The sequence below is a fragment of the Neurospora hispaniola genome (assembly GCF_033458365.1).
Source record: "Neurospora hispaniola strain FGSC 10403 chromosome Unknown B0T23scaffold_8, whole genome shotgun sequence".
NCBI classification, from domain to species: Eukaryota; Fungi; Ascomycota; class Sordariomycetes; order Sordariales; family Sordariaceae; genus Neurospora; species Neurospora hispaniola.
In genome coordinates this window covers 703,279-717,869 of record NW_026944413.1, presented here as the reverse complement: position 1 = coordinate 717,869, position 14,591 = coordinate 703,279, and the positions used below count along the sequence as shown (strand labels likewise).

The 14,591-nt window shown below is 43.4% G+C and overlaps 3 protein-coding genes across 3 annotated transcripts; all 3 read right to left on the bottom strand.

Annotated features, from left to right (window-relative positions):
• Window positions 1-1,543: 1,543 nt before the first annotated feature.
• On the bottom strand, window positions 1,544-2,830 carry B0T23DRAFT_325281 (uncharacterized protein; the record flags this gene model as incomplete). Its single annotated transcript, XM_062835494.1, has 4 exons — window positions 1,544-1,575; window positions 1,607-1,702; window positions 1,783-1,792; window positions 1,826-2,830. The coding sequence occupies 4 exons, from the start codon at window positions 2,828-2,830 to the stop codon at window positions 1,544-1,546; spliced, it is 1,143 nt and encodes a 380-aa protein (XP_062689090.1).
• Window positions 2,831-9,655: 6,825 nt separating this feature from the next.
• Window positions 9,656-11,607, bottom strand: B0T23DRAFT_387840 (uncharacterized protein). The gene is made up of 5 exons (XM_062837708.1): window positions 11,263-11,607; window positions 11,102-11,201; window positions 10,887-11,033; window positions 9,759-10,826; window positions 9,656-9,678 (listed from the first exon to the last, which is right to left on the bottom strand). The coding sequence occupies exons 1-4, from the start codon at window positions 11,279-11,281 to the stop codon at window positions 10,031-10,033; spliced, it is 1,062 nt and encodes a 353-aa protein (XP_062689089.1). The 5' UTR covers window positions 11,282-11,607; the 3' UTR covers window positions 9,656-9,678; window positions 9,759-10,030.
• Window positions 11,608-12,446: 839 nt separating this feature from the next.
• Window positions 12,447-12,971, bottom strand: B0T23DRAFT_398941 (uncharacterized protein; the record flags this gene model as incomplete). Its single annotated transcript, XM_062838387.1, has 3 exons — window positions 12,447-12,561; window positions 12,671-12,850; window positions 12,922-12,971. 3 exons carry the CDS (start codon window positions 12,969-12,971, stop codon window positions 12,447-12,449), a joined length of 345 nt encoding a protein of 114 aa, XP_062689088.1.
• Between the last annotated feature and the right edge of the window lie 1,620 nt (window positions 12,972-14,591).

Sequence of the window (14,591 nt, the reverse complement as noted above, 5' to 3'; positions counted from 1 at the left end):
ACAAAGTCACCACCAGATCTTTGTGAAAGTGCGAAGCGAGCGAAAAAAAAAAAAAAAAAAGATAACGGCCAGAAACCGTGGTGGAAGGAGGCAGATGAAACGCAAGAAAAAGGTACATTTATTACCTACCTATGTACCGTAGTTCCTGTCTCCACGATCTTCGCTAGCGCCCGAAGGGAATCCATTCGTGTGGACATTTGACAGAAGAAAGTGGGGATTGATTGACTACTGCAGGGAGGGATCAGATGGATGTTTTGAGAATGCGGAAGCCTGGAGTTGTCCATGTTCAACATTCATGCCTCCTTTCCTCCTACTCGACGACATTTTCCATTTCTTGACCTTGCCATCTCCCAAAAGTCAATTTAAATCATCCTGCCGACTGTGACTGTGACTGAAGGAAACTACTGTTGACATCAGTATGTTCTCCTCAGCCCTGCCGGCACGGCAGTCCACGTGCCTATCTACGCAGGGGAGACACGAATTTTCAGACGAGGACATCAGAGATACTATTTGTACTGATACTAGTCTCTCGCATCTTTATTGCCTTTCAATGCAAGACATACCTATCAAGCTACCCGACGGCGAGGAGGTGCAGCTTCAAGTTAGGCCTTTCGCCTGTGTCTCAAAAAAAAATCGGGAGCACCACCGCTGGACACCAATGAACACTTGACTGGACTGGTGGAGGCGAATGGGGTTAGGCAGCACAATTCTCTACCCTTTGATACGCCATTCGGCCCAGGTCCGGCTCCTTTCACCCATTGTTGCGTAGTACAAGTTATGAAACAATGAACATCATGCTGGCTACCAAACGCCCGATGGCCCACCATGGAAGGCCGTGTGCGCCGCAGCTTGGCTTGGTTTCCTCCCAAAGAACCATACCTCAATTCATGACAGTCAAGCTGCCCTCGGAGAAAAACAGTCAATGATAGGCTCAGGATGACATGACAGTTGTTATGTTTCCTAAGATGTGCTGCCATCCCCTTCTTTCTTTTCTTGATTTTCTTTCTGTGTTGGGCGTCGATATTTAGGCTTCATGCAGACTAAAATGTGGATCGGGAGAGGGGGGTGGCAGTGAAATGACATGGTAACAACGAACAAACCCGGGACCTTCTCCCCTCCCTCTTGCGAGTATGAGATGTGATGGATAAGAATATATTGAGGTGATGATAAAAGAAATTTAGGGAAAAAACTTGAAGAAAAGGAAAAGAAAGAAAGGCAGAAGACGAGCAAGATGAAGGAGAAGAACGCATCATTTTTTCTTGATTGAGCGCAGAAAAGAACATGATATTGCACTCTTCCGGATCTAGCTACTATTTCCCAGTACAGCTTCGGCTTTACACGGTCCCTTGCGTTGACGACCGTGTGAAAAGGTGTCCGGAAAGAAAATACCAATAAAGGTGTAAGGGACAGCAAGAAAAAGGTATGCCAAAACGCCTAACCATGAATACCCATCTGTGATTACAGTCATATTTTTTCCCCCACTACACATGCTCCAAGGCCCAAGCATATCTCCATTTGGATTACTTGAGTGTGTCCTAAGCATTTACTCCGTAAAAAGGCTATGTTCCTGCATTGCTCTGGTCGTCAACGGGCCCTTCAGCAAGACACGTAGGAACACCAAATATCATCCACACAAATCCCTGGTAGTCAACCATAACTCCTCCGACCTTGTCGACATCGAACGGTGAAGCGAATGGTGAGACTGTGGTGAATTGAAGGCTAGTGTCGAGTACTCGGAAAGAGGCGAAACAATCTCGCATGCAGCGATGCTGGGTATCGTACTGGGTATCTCCTCCCGCAATGGCGTATTGTTGCTGTTCGCTACCGCCCAGCCGAGTGATCTTGCGGAGATCCTTTTGTCGAGGGATGGCGGTTCTTCGGTTGGAGCTGGTAAGATCATGCTTCGACGTTGCCCTTGATTCCACCACTGGTTTTCAAAGCCGTTGTCCACCGTCACCATTGCTGCTGATAATTCCTCTAGATGTCGTACACTGCCCGGCTCGGGATCTTCGCAATCTTGTAATTTGCTTGGTCCAGGCGAGAAAACAGAGATGCCTGTGACAGGGCTAGCTTCGTAGATGGACGCTTCATTATCCGGATGGAAACTAGGTATGCTGTGCTGACGGTGATGGCCCGATGGGTGGTCGGAGACATCATCACTCTGTGAACCCGCCCCTGTTTCAAAAACCGTTGGTGAAGACCATGGCATACCGGCCTCTCCGAGACGAAACCGATTTGGGGCCGCTGGCAGGGCTTTCCAAACATCCGACGGAGGACGTGGGGACAGCTCTGATATTGAATTCGATGGTCCCGCCGCTTCTTCCCCCGCCAATCCTACACCCCAGGGGTTATCACCGGTAGGTGGTGGTGCCGATTGACCCCTCTCACCAACAGGTCTCGACCCGGACCGGGACCGTCGTTGCTGCTGCCGGGGTGGCGTTGATGGTTGAGCTGGACCATAATATCCGGGTACTTGATAGTACTCCTGCATTTGGTGATGGGGGCCAAGACAAGTGCCCGGTATCGAAGCAATAGGGTCGATCTGTGAAAGTGGACGAGCAGCTTTCCGGCTTTCTCGGGTCCTCGATTGCCTTTGCTCGAAATCATGGACGGCGGCTAGGTAGGTGGGATCAGGGGCGGACATTTGACGGGGAAGCTTGGGACCCGGACATTGCTCTTTCTCGCGCGCTGCCTTTGATCCTCTTGATCCATATGTCACTTCATGGTGCTTGTGTTGTTTCTTTGAAGTCCACGAGATGCCAACCTCCAGATGAACATAGATATGCGGTCCTCGACGTTCGCGGTATGATGGTGATGAAGGTCGATCCATGATCTTGTCCAGACCTCGGCGAACTGTACCAGCTGGTGAAGCAATGTGATTGACGATGAATTCAAAATACGAGGAGGATATCAGAATATGTGTAAGGGAGTGATTAAAGCCTCAGCAAGCGTCGTTGAAGCGGGGGTAAGGGGGTGGGTGAGTTTAAAGAATGGGAGGAGGAGCAAAGCTAAAGCCAGCGGCAGGTCAGCTAAGCCGCCCGCGACTCACAAATACAACAAAGAAGGTTTCTGTTGGGTTGGTGCAGTCTCCTGTGATGGTCAAGAAGTGCTCCGGGGATAACGGGCAGGCGGCGGTCAGGGCAAGGATTTGTCAATGAGCCAGGGACAAAAGTCCATCCATCTGTATCATCAAGGTATGGCTGTGGGGAGTAGTGTAATCCAGATCTAGTTGCATGCACCGCCCAGATCCCGTAAGATGGAACGGAGCTAGAAAAAGCGGCAGCCTAGACTAGTGATGTCGATGTCGGACAATTCCCGGATGACCGAACACTGTTTGTTGCCGCGTCCGAGCGGACGGGTCCAATATCGGGCAATTGTTGCACTTTTTTTTCTTTCTTTTCTTGCTGTTCCTGGATCAAGACTTGGATGTCGAAAGCTTCTTTGTTGCGGTGTCGCCGTGTGCTCTCCGAGAAACTGTGCCGTCCTGGTGATAGATAGAACGCGCTGCCTGGTTTCGCGGGAGACAGCCAACTGAAGCTCCTCGGCCTGGTGAACTGTGGCTACCTATGAGGAAACCTAAGTAGGTAAGTACTAGTGCTTAGTTATCAGACGACTGCGAAATGGCCACCCGTGACAAGCACAGCTCTTGCTTTGTGATTGCTTTTTGCTGGTCCGAGATAGTGGCTTGCTTTAGATAGCGGCGGAAGGAATGATGACCCCGCCCTCTTCCACTCATCTCTAAACTTCTTCCTATTTGCGAGTACGATCTGGCTGCGTCTCGGGCGGGTTCAGGTCGTTACCGAATGCGGGGCAAATTGTTGTATTTAAGTTGGGACAGGAGGCACGAGAAAGGTAGTGTGTACACAGTAGTGTCGGGTTCGCTACCTGGTTTCTTCCATCCTTGATTAACCCCCCACCATATCAAAACAGAAAGATCATCCCTAGCCGACAAGTTATGGACATCGACCCGATGTTTGCAATACATACCCAAGTGGCCAGGTTTCACGAGAATCTGTAATGCTACAAAAACATGGTCGTCGAGAGATGAACGTGGTATGTACATATCGGCCACTACCGAATGTCCATTCCCACACTCAATCGCCTGTGCAGTCTTGGTAAGAGGTGTGTGTGCGCGCACACACACACACACACACCGCACTTCTGTATTGTACAACTTCGTTAAAATTCATTATTTTACAATAATTTCTACATCAATTTAAAGCCATTTCAACGTGCAAAGTAATCACAACACTAGTAATTAATTAAACCCATCGCAATAATACCTCCTAAAATAATCCTTAATTTAAAATCCGCCGGCGTAAAGCGATTCTATATTTAAAATAGCGCATTAATAGTCTATTTCAATAAAGATTAAAATTAGGAAGATCCTAGCTTAATAATTCTATAACGCGCCTCCTTCCGCCCTAGAAAGAAGAGCCGTAAAACTAAATAATTTATTAAAGTTATTCCTAAGATTATTCTACCTAAAAAGAAGGTTATTCCTATTAAAATTATCATTAAAATTATTATTAAGACCGTTACTAAGAAGACCGCCGTTAAAATTACTATTAAGAAGGGGAAGGTTATTACGCTAGAATTAATCCTAATCCTAGTCCTAGAACCACCGTTATTCCTCCTTAAACTTACAATATCCGTTAAAATTTTTAATAGTAAAGAGGATATTAACAACGATAATAAAGTCGAATAATAGTTCTCCGTCCATTTTATTCCTAAGAAGTAGGTTCTTAATATTTTATTTTATTTATTAGGCAATAATAACAATAAGGTAGTTTCCCTAATTAAACTAATTGCTTCAGCACTACCGGTTTAGCCCTACGCCGTTTGTAAGCCGGTTATTATAGTACTACTACCGCTACGTTTTAAATACCCCAACTTAATACAAGTTTAATTTAATATAGTCAGTTTATATATTATTACTAGCCGTACTAAATTATCCGCTATCGAAGAACGTAATTTATTTAAAAAGGTTAAAGTTGAGTAAGATAATAGCGAATTTTGTAAGTGGCGGTTTAGGACAATATTATTTAGTAAAATTCTATATATATAGCGAGGTTATATAGAAGATATTATTAACGATAATATAGCTATAGGGATAAAGTAGTTAGTTTCTTTATATAATGTTATATATATTACTACTACTTATAATAACCGTCGCGCCCGGGTTATTATATATAATAAGATTGTTCTTAGGAAGGATTTTTATAATAAGTATAATAATATTAAATATAAGATTCTTATAAAGTCGTACCTCTATTATATTAGCTAATATTATTATTTTACTATATTATTTAAGTTTCGGTTAACCGACCCGCCCGCTAGTGAAATCCCTATTACCTTATCTTCCTATAGTAATATACCCTCTACTCCTACCCCCTTTCGTAATTTAATTAATTCTTTCGTTACTTTAATTCTATAAACGGTCGATATATTATTATTACAAGGGTTACGGATTTTAACCGGTATTAAGAAGTTTAAATATATTACAATAAATATTATATTAGTAGAAGTTGAAAAGAATTTAGAGGAGGATTAGTAGCGAGAGGAATATACGGGGGTAAAGCTACACAGTATTATATATTAGGAGTTAGTATAAGTATAGGCGTACAATCTTAACTATAAGTATAAGAATTATAATAAAACTATTAAATATTAAATATACTACATTATAAATAAGAATATAACCTATTATAATTTTAATATTAAAAATATAGGTAAGTAGGTACGTACTATATCGTTGGGGAAGGTTACAGTAGTTAACCCGCTATTTGAATTAATACGAAATATATTAAATAATAAGATAGTAACCGCTTTTAGCATTAGCGATAGTAATAGTAAATATAGGGGAGGAAGTAATAGTCTACTAATTAATATTAATATTATTAATAATATTAATAGCAATAATAGTAATATTAATATAGAGATTATAAATAGTTTATTGTAAACTACGTTAAGGAGGGACGATTTTAAAAGTTTATACTAATTATACCCTCCTCCCCTATACTTACTATACCTATTATTATATTAATACTTTCCTTCCTACTTTTAATATTCTTAAATTTAGCTATTTTATACCGCCGGCGGTTTTATTACTAATTCGGTAATTACTAGCGGTTATAATTATAATATAGTAGGCGTTTTCCCCCTATTAAGTAAAATAGTAATTATCAATTCGTATACGCCGTTAAAGTATTTTATTATTATATTTTATAAGTACCCGACCGACTACGAAACTTTTATTACTAAGTGCACTAACGCTAACATTAATCTTCCTTCTATTTTTATAGCGATTACGGTTTTTATTTAGCTACCGGTACTATTATTAATTGTATTACCATTAATAGCAGGCAAGGAAGATAAGGGTAAAGAGATTAGAAATTCCCTAGTAGAAATTAGAGAATTCTCTATACTACGTCCGCCTATACCTTCGATTTTCAGTCTTCGTTCATTACTACTACCCTCCGCCCTACTTAGTTAACCAATTAAAGAGATTATTATTGAATTTTTTAAGGTATTCTATAAATGTTATTATATTAGATTATTAATTAAAATAGTATTAATATATAGAATTTTAATTACTTTAAGGAATAAATTCCGGAATAAAGAAGCATTACCCAATATATTTATATTTAGAGAGTAGCCAGTAGAGTAATTTACGAGACTAGGGTTTAATTACGACCTCTATACAATATTTAGGGACGGTATTAAAAATTTCCTTAAAATTGAGTACGCGGTACTAGTAATATAGTTAAACTATAGTAAGTATACCCTCTAACCCCTATTACTATAATTTAATTAACTAGTATATACTCTAGATTTGCAATTTAATATTATATTCGAGTATAGCGTTATTAGAACTCTCGCTTCTATAGCGGGCAATACTATTACTAGCGGTCCTAGTAAGTAATAATAATATTACGAATTGATTTATAGCAAAAGAGGGGGGTTTTTAGTATTTTAGTATTATTATATAGATAAATACGATTTTTGGTACTTTTAGCACTTCTAGTATTTCTAATATTTTTAGTATTTTTAATATATAATTTAATTTAATATATATAAATCTTCGAATCCCGCTCCCTCCCCCTCTTTCATCCGGTTTTTCGGCCGGATCGGATGAAAGATCTTCCCCGCTGTCGCTCCACTGAGCGCTCTTAGAAGAAGAGCATTTACAGCGAAATCAAATGTGGGGGCCCACCCTGGTCCAAAACCCTAGGTGCACGTAACTGGGCACGTGTTAAAAATCTCATCCCAATCGAAGACGCGCCGGCCTCCCCCGCTCCGCCAATAGGGTTTAGGAATTAGAACCCTACCTCCAAAATCCATTCCAGAGCCACGGTTCCGCTTGGATAGAACCCGTCCGGTAATACGACAATTAACTAATTATATTATTTTACCAATTCCGACAAAAAATCGAAGATTCCGATTACGAAAGTAAGACCCCACTTCCCTACCCCTACCCTAAAGATAGGATAAAAGAAGAATACCTATTTCCGGAATAAAAAACGTTGCCGAAGCGTTGGGTAGGGAGTAGGGTCTAAAGGACCAATTAGAAGTAACGAAGTCCACCGGGACTAAAGAGATAGTATACCGAGAGAAGATAAGACGAAAGAAGCAACTACGGCTCCCCGGGCCCCCTATAGTAAAGTAGAACGAAGGGTTCGGGTTAGGGTTAGAGTTAAATATAGAGAAGCTGAGGGTTTTCATCCGGATTTCAACAACACGGTTTTTCCCTTAGACTACAAACGAAGCAGTACCGCATACCCATTGGGTAGACTAGTATAACTAGTTAGTGTGATAAAACAATAAATAAATATATATAAATCTATTTCTCCCTTTTATATTTTCTATTACTACTTAAATATAGTACCCGTCTTTTTATATTCAACTAGTTCGTTAGTATACAATTCGCTATATTCTTTATTAATATTATTAAATCGATCTATTACTAATTTTACGTTTTTGAAATAGCTACGGATCTATTGTACTTTATACCCTATATCTTATATTAGTCGCTTAAAAAACGTAATAAAATTGTTGTTTAATATTTTATTACCGCTTTTATTACAATATACCCTTTTGAATTACCGTTTAAAGTTACTAAAATATATTTCAATAGAGTTAAATTCGGGAAAGTACAGCGGTAGATACTATAATAGAACCCCCTTTTAATTGTACGTATATTGGAATTCGGTATAGGGGTGCTAATTAGTATTATTTATTATTAAAATATTATTACAATTAGGAAATGGATTTATTTTAGGGAATAAGTATTTTACTATTTAGTTTTAAACTCCGGCCAAATCCGTTATATTTTTAAATATTAATATATTAAATAGTTTATTTACTATAATAGCTAGGAGGAAGTAATATTGCGTACCGTATACGAATTTGCTTAATACTATCGCGATAGCGCTGCAGGGTACCTAGCTAGTACGACGAGTACTATCCCTTTAGTCTATACTAGACTCGTTATAAAATACGAATATTTCTATAATAAATAAAGAGATTTTTAATATTTATTCGGTTATTAGTATAGGGGATTATTATAATATTTTTATATAGAATCGCTTCTTCTTCTACTTTTCCTATCGAAAGTACCGCTATACGGTTTTAGTTGAAATATGTATGTTATATTCGTTGGCTAGAAAGGTATAAATTTCGTTGAGGTATAAATCAGATTTTAATACAAGGAGGTTTATAATTTCCTATATAATATTAATTATAATTAATAAAGTATAGGGAGTAATATAGTATACGCTTTACTTTAAATACCTATATAGGAAGCTTTCTAGTATTTTAGGAAGTTTGCGATAGTAAAAATACTTTATTAGTATCCGATAGAATATATTTATATTTTTATGTACTCTTTATATTTATATTAATAGTTTTAGCGATATTATTGGAATGCTCGTTATTTACTAATATTATTATTATTAATACCTTTTGGCGGGTATTAGGGTAGTATACTATATCGATAACGGTTTAAAAGATAATGTAAATATTAAAATAGATAATTATACGATGTAGAGTATTAAAATATTGACTTTTTGCACTAGTTTTGGCTAGATTTCGATGTTAAACGATTGAGTTGAGTCGTGTAAAGCGATGTTAAATGGCTAGATTTGTTAAATGCGGTGTGTGTGTGTGCGCGCACACATACCTCTTGCCAAGACTGCACAGGCGATTGAGTGTGGGAACAATCAATGCTCGCATTCAGCTTGTAATTGTGGGGTGGGGATCGCTTCCCCCCGTCCCGGACGACCGGCCCCCAACACCTCCGACGCTCCCCCGTTCTCTCCGGCTTTGCTCCACAGTTTGTCTCGAATGGCCGGCAACCCTCCGGATCGACACTTCTTCTTACCTCCATCTAGGTACCTATATTTCATGCCTTAGATGGAAGGCTTGGCTAGTATGCATTGTCCCTGATATCCTAATCGTATACCCCTACATATATGTTCCTCACCATGCTATGCTGCAGTTGGTTCTTGATTTCACGTCACAGTCGGCATTGCTCATTTCAATTACCTTACACTTCGCATTTCACCCCAGACTGGAAAGGGAATCTGAGCTCTGTCTGAGAAATGTTTCGTAACTCGGTTACTCTTCGGCGAACAATGATCACATACAGTTGATCATCTCGGCAACGCGTGAGCCTTGTAAGTGATTCACTCGATGTCTTCAGGTATTCCTCCGGTTTTCTTTTAACACATGGCCGATGCGAAATGTCCCGATAAAGGCATACTGGTCGCGACGAACGGCCGGAGAAAGCAAACTATTCATTTAGATCCCACGTGAATGCTTAGCGCCAGGAATGATGAGTAAACATTGGCACCGTTGAGCTGGGCGGAGGTGTGGCGTTCGCGGCATGGCTATGTGCGGTTGCTGATTATTTCGTGCTAGGATTGGGTAGAGAAATCTATCTAGAGACAAAAAAAGGAAAAAAAAAAAACGACAATGGCTTCCACAAAGCTTCCATCCCAGAAATCTCGGACTCGACCGACTGACATGCTCATCTCGCCGCTTCAACATCCTCATTGACATAATCCTTAGCCTTGACCTTTTGGCTTTCCAGCTTGTCAGCTTCGTGCCCGCCATCCTCCTCCTCCCAAAACTTTACGTTACCATCCCCTTTTCCCCTGATCAGCCCTCCCAGATTGAACGGATCAACTAGCGTCAACAAGAACGGTCTCGAGTCCTTGTATCCCGGCCCAGTGACCTCGGTCTTGCCGTCTCTTACCGACAAATACGTCTTTGTGCTTTTCGGCAGGTACCTCCTCGGATGCCTGACGTTCATCAGCACATGGTTCACAAGCATCAGACTCGCCTCAAACACGTAAAAGAACCACTCGTAACGGATGATGGGGCTGAGCGACATCGGGTCCAGAGATTTGTCGTCGTAATGAAGGTCCGCCACGCTCCAGTACTCGACCACCCGGTAGACGGTCCGGATGGTTAGGAGGCTTGTTGATGCGTAGAGCGTGTAAAGAACGTTCTCGAGCTTGGCGCTCCTAATGCCGCCTCGACGGCACCGCCTGTGGAATGTACCGGCTAGGAGAAGGAAGAAAGCGATAACGACGAGCTGGATAAGGAGCGCGGCTTTGAGGAGGTTCCGACCAAGCTCTTGTTTCCAGCGCGGAAGAGACTGGTTGGCGCTTAACGATGCACCGTTGCCGTTGAGTGCCTCGACAACGGTGGAGATGAAGGCGAAGGTAGTGATAACGCGGCCAGGATGGATCGGTGAGTGGTAGGGGACGTAGTACAGAATCCTTCCGAGGATGTTATAATTGGCCAATTCGGCGCTGGGTCTGATAAGAGGTTAGCAATTTGTCTTGACAGCAACTCTCGCGTTGATCGTCGATACTCACGGCGCTGCGTATACCAGACAGGTGGTGACGATGAACTTGACCAGATCACCATAATCAAATGCACCAAGTTCTCTAACAATGAAGCCGGCAGTGAAGAGGACAGCGCATGTGACGTAGAAGGTGGTTAATCTCCAGCTTTTGTAGTGACTAGCGTGATCAAAGTAAGCACCTTGTTTTTCTCCCGAACTGTGTGGTATCAGAACATAAAGGCTTACAAGCACTGATAGATATGACAGATGCCAGATGCCGCGAAGGCAACGGCAAAGAATACTGGAGCGCCCTTATTGGGGGCATAGAAATAGATACTGCCGTCAACTTGAAAGAGATCCTGTCAGCTGCGCTCTTAGCATGGTACATGGAACATTTGGTAACAAACCGTATCTTCCGTCCGACATAGTGAGGAGAGTTTCCAAGCAAAGTCCGAACGTGGCAAGTATTTCTTCGAATGTTCACTGGGGTTATTGTAAAATGACATCCATATCAAGAGCAATGCAAAGACTTTGCAGCCTTTTTATGGGTTTTCGCCGTGGGTTTCGCATCTCAAACTGCACATATCTCGACCTCATTCTCAACTAACCCCCTGGTCGGTTTAGTCGATTTAGTCGCTTTCGTCGCTTTCGTCGCTTTGCGCCCAAATTCAGCCATCAGCACAGCCTTACCGTAGGTAGTCATCATATACATCGCATTGGTTCTTCATGTTGGACGAATGAGGTGATCACCTTGCAAGCCAGGGGTGAGATTTCCCTCCGCAGATTGTGGATTACTGTGGCTGTACAAGGCAGTTGAATATAACTAGTGTAGTAGTTCCGTGCTTACTTACATGCCCTTTCCGCCTTTTTCGTTCGCAGAACCCCGTCAATTTTTGTTCGTAATTTGTTCAATCCCGGTTGACGTTGTAAGCAATTGGTTAAGTAGTGGTTGAATGCGAGGATGCGCTGTTCGTTCGACAACGGTTTTTCTTACTAGCCATTATGGAAATTCTATGGGCCAGCTAGCATACAACCTGGATAAATCGAAGCGCATGGTCACTTGTTAGATGAAGCGAAAAGCGGTCTTAAGTTGTTTTGAATGTGATGACGGAGGATAAGAAAAAAATCGCCTTCAATCTTTGCAGGCATGCCTCTAGGCTCGGCAATGTGATGGGCACAACGAGCAATATCACTGAAACGTTTCCTTCATGTCAGATGCCTGACCGAGAACCGGCTCAATGGAGACCGTCGTTGGCCTCCTGAGTTGCCAGCCAGGCTAGGTAGACGGCGCAAGATTCTGAAAACAGTCCTCGAGTTATACCGTCCTCCAAACGACAAAAGTCTTCACTACCCAGATTCTACAACAGCCCTGCCTGTGAAATGGGAATAAAATCATCTAAACCACAAAGCCCTACTTGATGAAACGCCGCCCATATAGCCCTCGTGGTAACAAACAAACGCCTTTGCCCATTCTTCGACCATGGGGAATAAATCGGGCAGTAAGTAAGAAATAGCAACGCAATGTGAAAACCGCCTTAGCGTCCATGAGTTGAGACTGGCCTGCATGCAATGTTGGAAGAAGTAGCCGCTTTCACATCATATCAATCTCAGTGGTCGTGTTCCGTGGACGACCATTGTCTGTCCAAAGGCCCACGGCAGCATCGGCCTCCTTGTGGGTGTAGGGACCCTCCTTGAGCTCCTTCAACCTGTTTTTAGTCCAGCCACGTCAGTTTTCAGACCGTTCAATGGCTCACATCAGAAAAAAAAAAAAAAAAAAAAAAAAAAAAAAAAAAAAAAAAAAACAAGAGAACTGACCTCCTCTTGTGAGGCTTGCCCTTGGTGTGCTTGACAAGAGTCGATTCCATATCGAACCACTTGGCGCATTCGACGCAGTAGTGTCTGCCCAGACCAGGCAGGTCCTCCACGGCCTTGGTCTCCTTGTAAAGCTCCAAGTGTCTGGCATTGATCAAATCCTTCTGGACCTGATCGACATCTCTGTTTTTTGCACGACGTCAGTCATCCAATCGACGCAAAGATGTGTGTAAACAATGAAGTCAGTCACTCACCTCAGACGACGCCTGGTCTTGCACTTTGTGCGCTTAGCAAAGATGCCCATTTTGAACGGTGAGTGACCTCGGTTGTACCCGACTTTAAATGTGTCAGGATGGAGTTGGAAGTCTAAATTCCAAGTGCGATTACTGTGACGGCGTGGTGGTTGTTGTCGTCGTCGCAGTGAAGGTCTCGACGACGGCGGCGATACATAGACATGAGAGAGGCTCTCATACAGAAGGGGTCCAGCAACGAAGCACAATTGACAAAAAAGTGGAGAAAAAACTCAGCAGCACAACACCTGCGAACGACGGCGGCCTGCCTTTGCCGCCCACTGAATTGGAACTTGACAATTTCATGGCTTGGCAGCTGTAAAGGCCAGCTGTCAGCTTTCCGACACCTGGCGCGGGCTGCTTACACTAGATGCTTCACTGACAATATCCATCATGTGAAACCCAGATCGGCTCGATGTGGAAATCCACGGAGATCCGGTCTGGACTACGTACCAACCTTGAAATGCCGTGAAAAGCCCACCGGCGCGCCGAAGAACGGAAACGGCACGGCGCTGACACCCAACTACTTTTTCTCGAAATCCCCATCTCTCGACGACTTCTTCCGGTGGTGTTGCGCTGGTCCTCACTCTTTCTCGGAGCGCCGTCCGTTCTACGAACCAGGGAGAAGAAGGAGGGGCGCCGCCGCAGCGCCGGAGCGAACGCAGCGAACCGAGCGAACGGAGCTAACAAGCCTTATCGCCCTCGAATCTCCTTTCGCGGCCGAGAGGAACCAGCGAGCTGGCAAGGGTTCTGGATTTTCTCCATTTCCCACTACCTTCGCCGAGCCGGCCAACGAGCCGGGGACCCCACCCTAAGGACTGTCTCCAGATTTGCAGAATTTTTATTATTTTCAGCTGGTCCCTGGCGCCCAAAGATGGTTTTTGAAGCTGGTACTTGGACAACTAACAGATGATGGAAATCGCAGAGCCGACGCGTTGAGCCTTTGAGGCTTGGGGATGAAGGTCCAAGGTTGCGTCTTCTCGTCCACACCTCGTAACTGACCCTCCGGTTCGCGGGCCATGTTGCGTCCCCCTCTCTCCCCCCCTTTTCCTTTTGAGATGGCCTTTCTTTGAGGGAGAGCTCTCGGGTCTTGACTCGTTGACCTTTGATGGCGAGCCAATCACAGGCCGTGGAAGATCGGGTGGCCGTGTGTTCTGTTAGGATTTGCGTCACTGGTTGGAACCAGCCTTGCAGTCCACATTTGTTGTTCAAGCGTTCGAGGACGTTCCATCCCGTCTGCCCCACGTCAGGATGATCGAGGCGGGGACAGCAATTATAACACGGTGACCCTGAGCGAACCGGCATTGGCGAATGAGGCATTTGCTGGATAAGAGATCCATCACCGTGCGATGGAAATAGCAATGAGGAGATTGGCTTCACATTGCCTGACACCATCGGCTGTGTATGATGAAAGGAAAGGGAAGTAATACCATGGAAGCATACATGTATGCGAACAGAGGACCGGCGGGAGATGGAGTTTTATCATTGACAGCAGCAGCTCGGCGGTTGACATGGCTGCCTGTGGCTGCAGTGTAAAGCCAGCAAGCACATGCCATCCGAGCCGAGCGGCAGTCCCGTCTGGGGTGGCACGCACGACAGCAGGTCAGGTACATACACAGGAGGCTACTGTACCT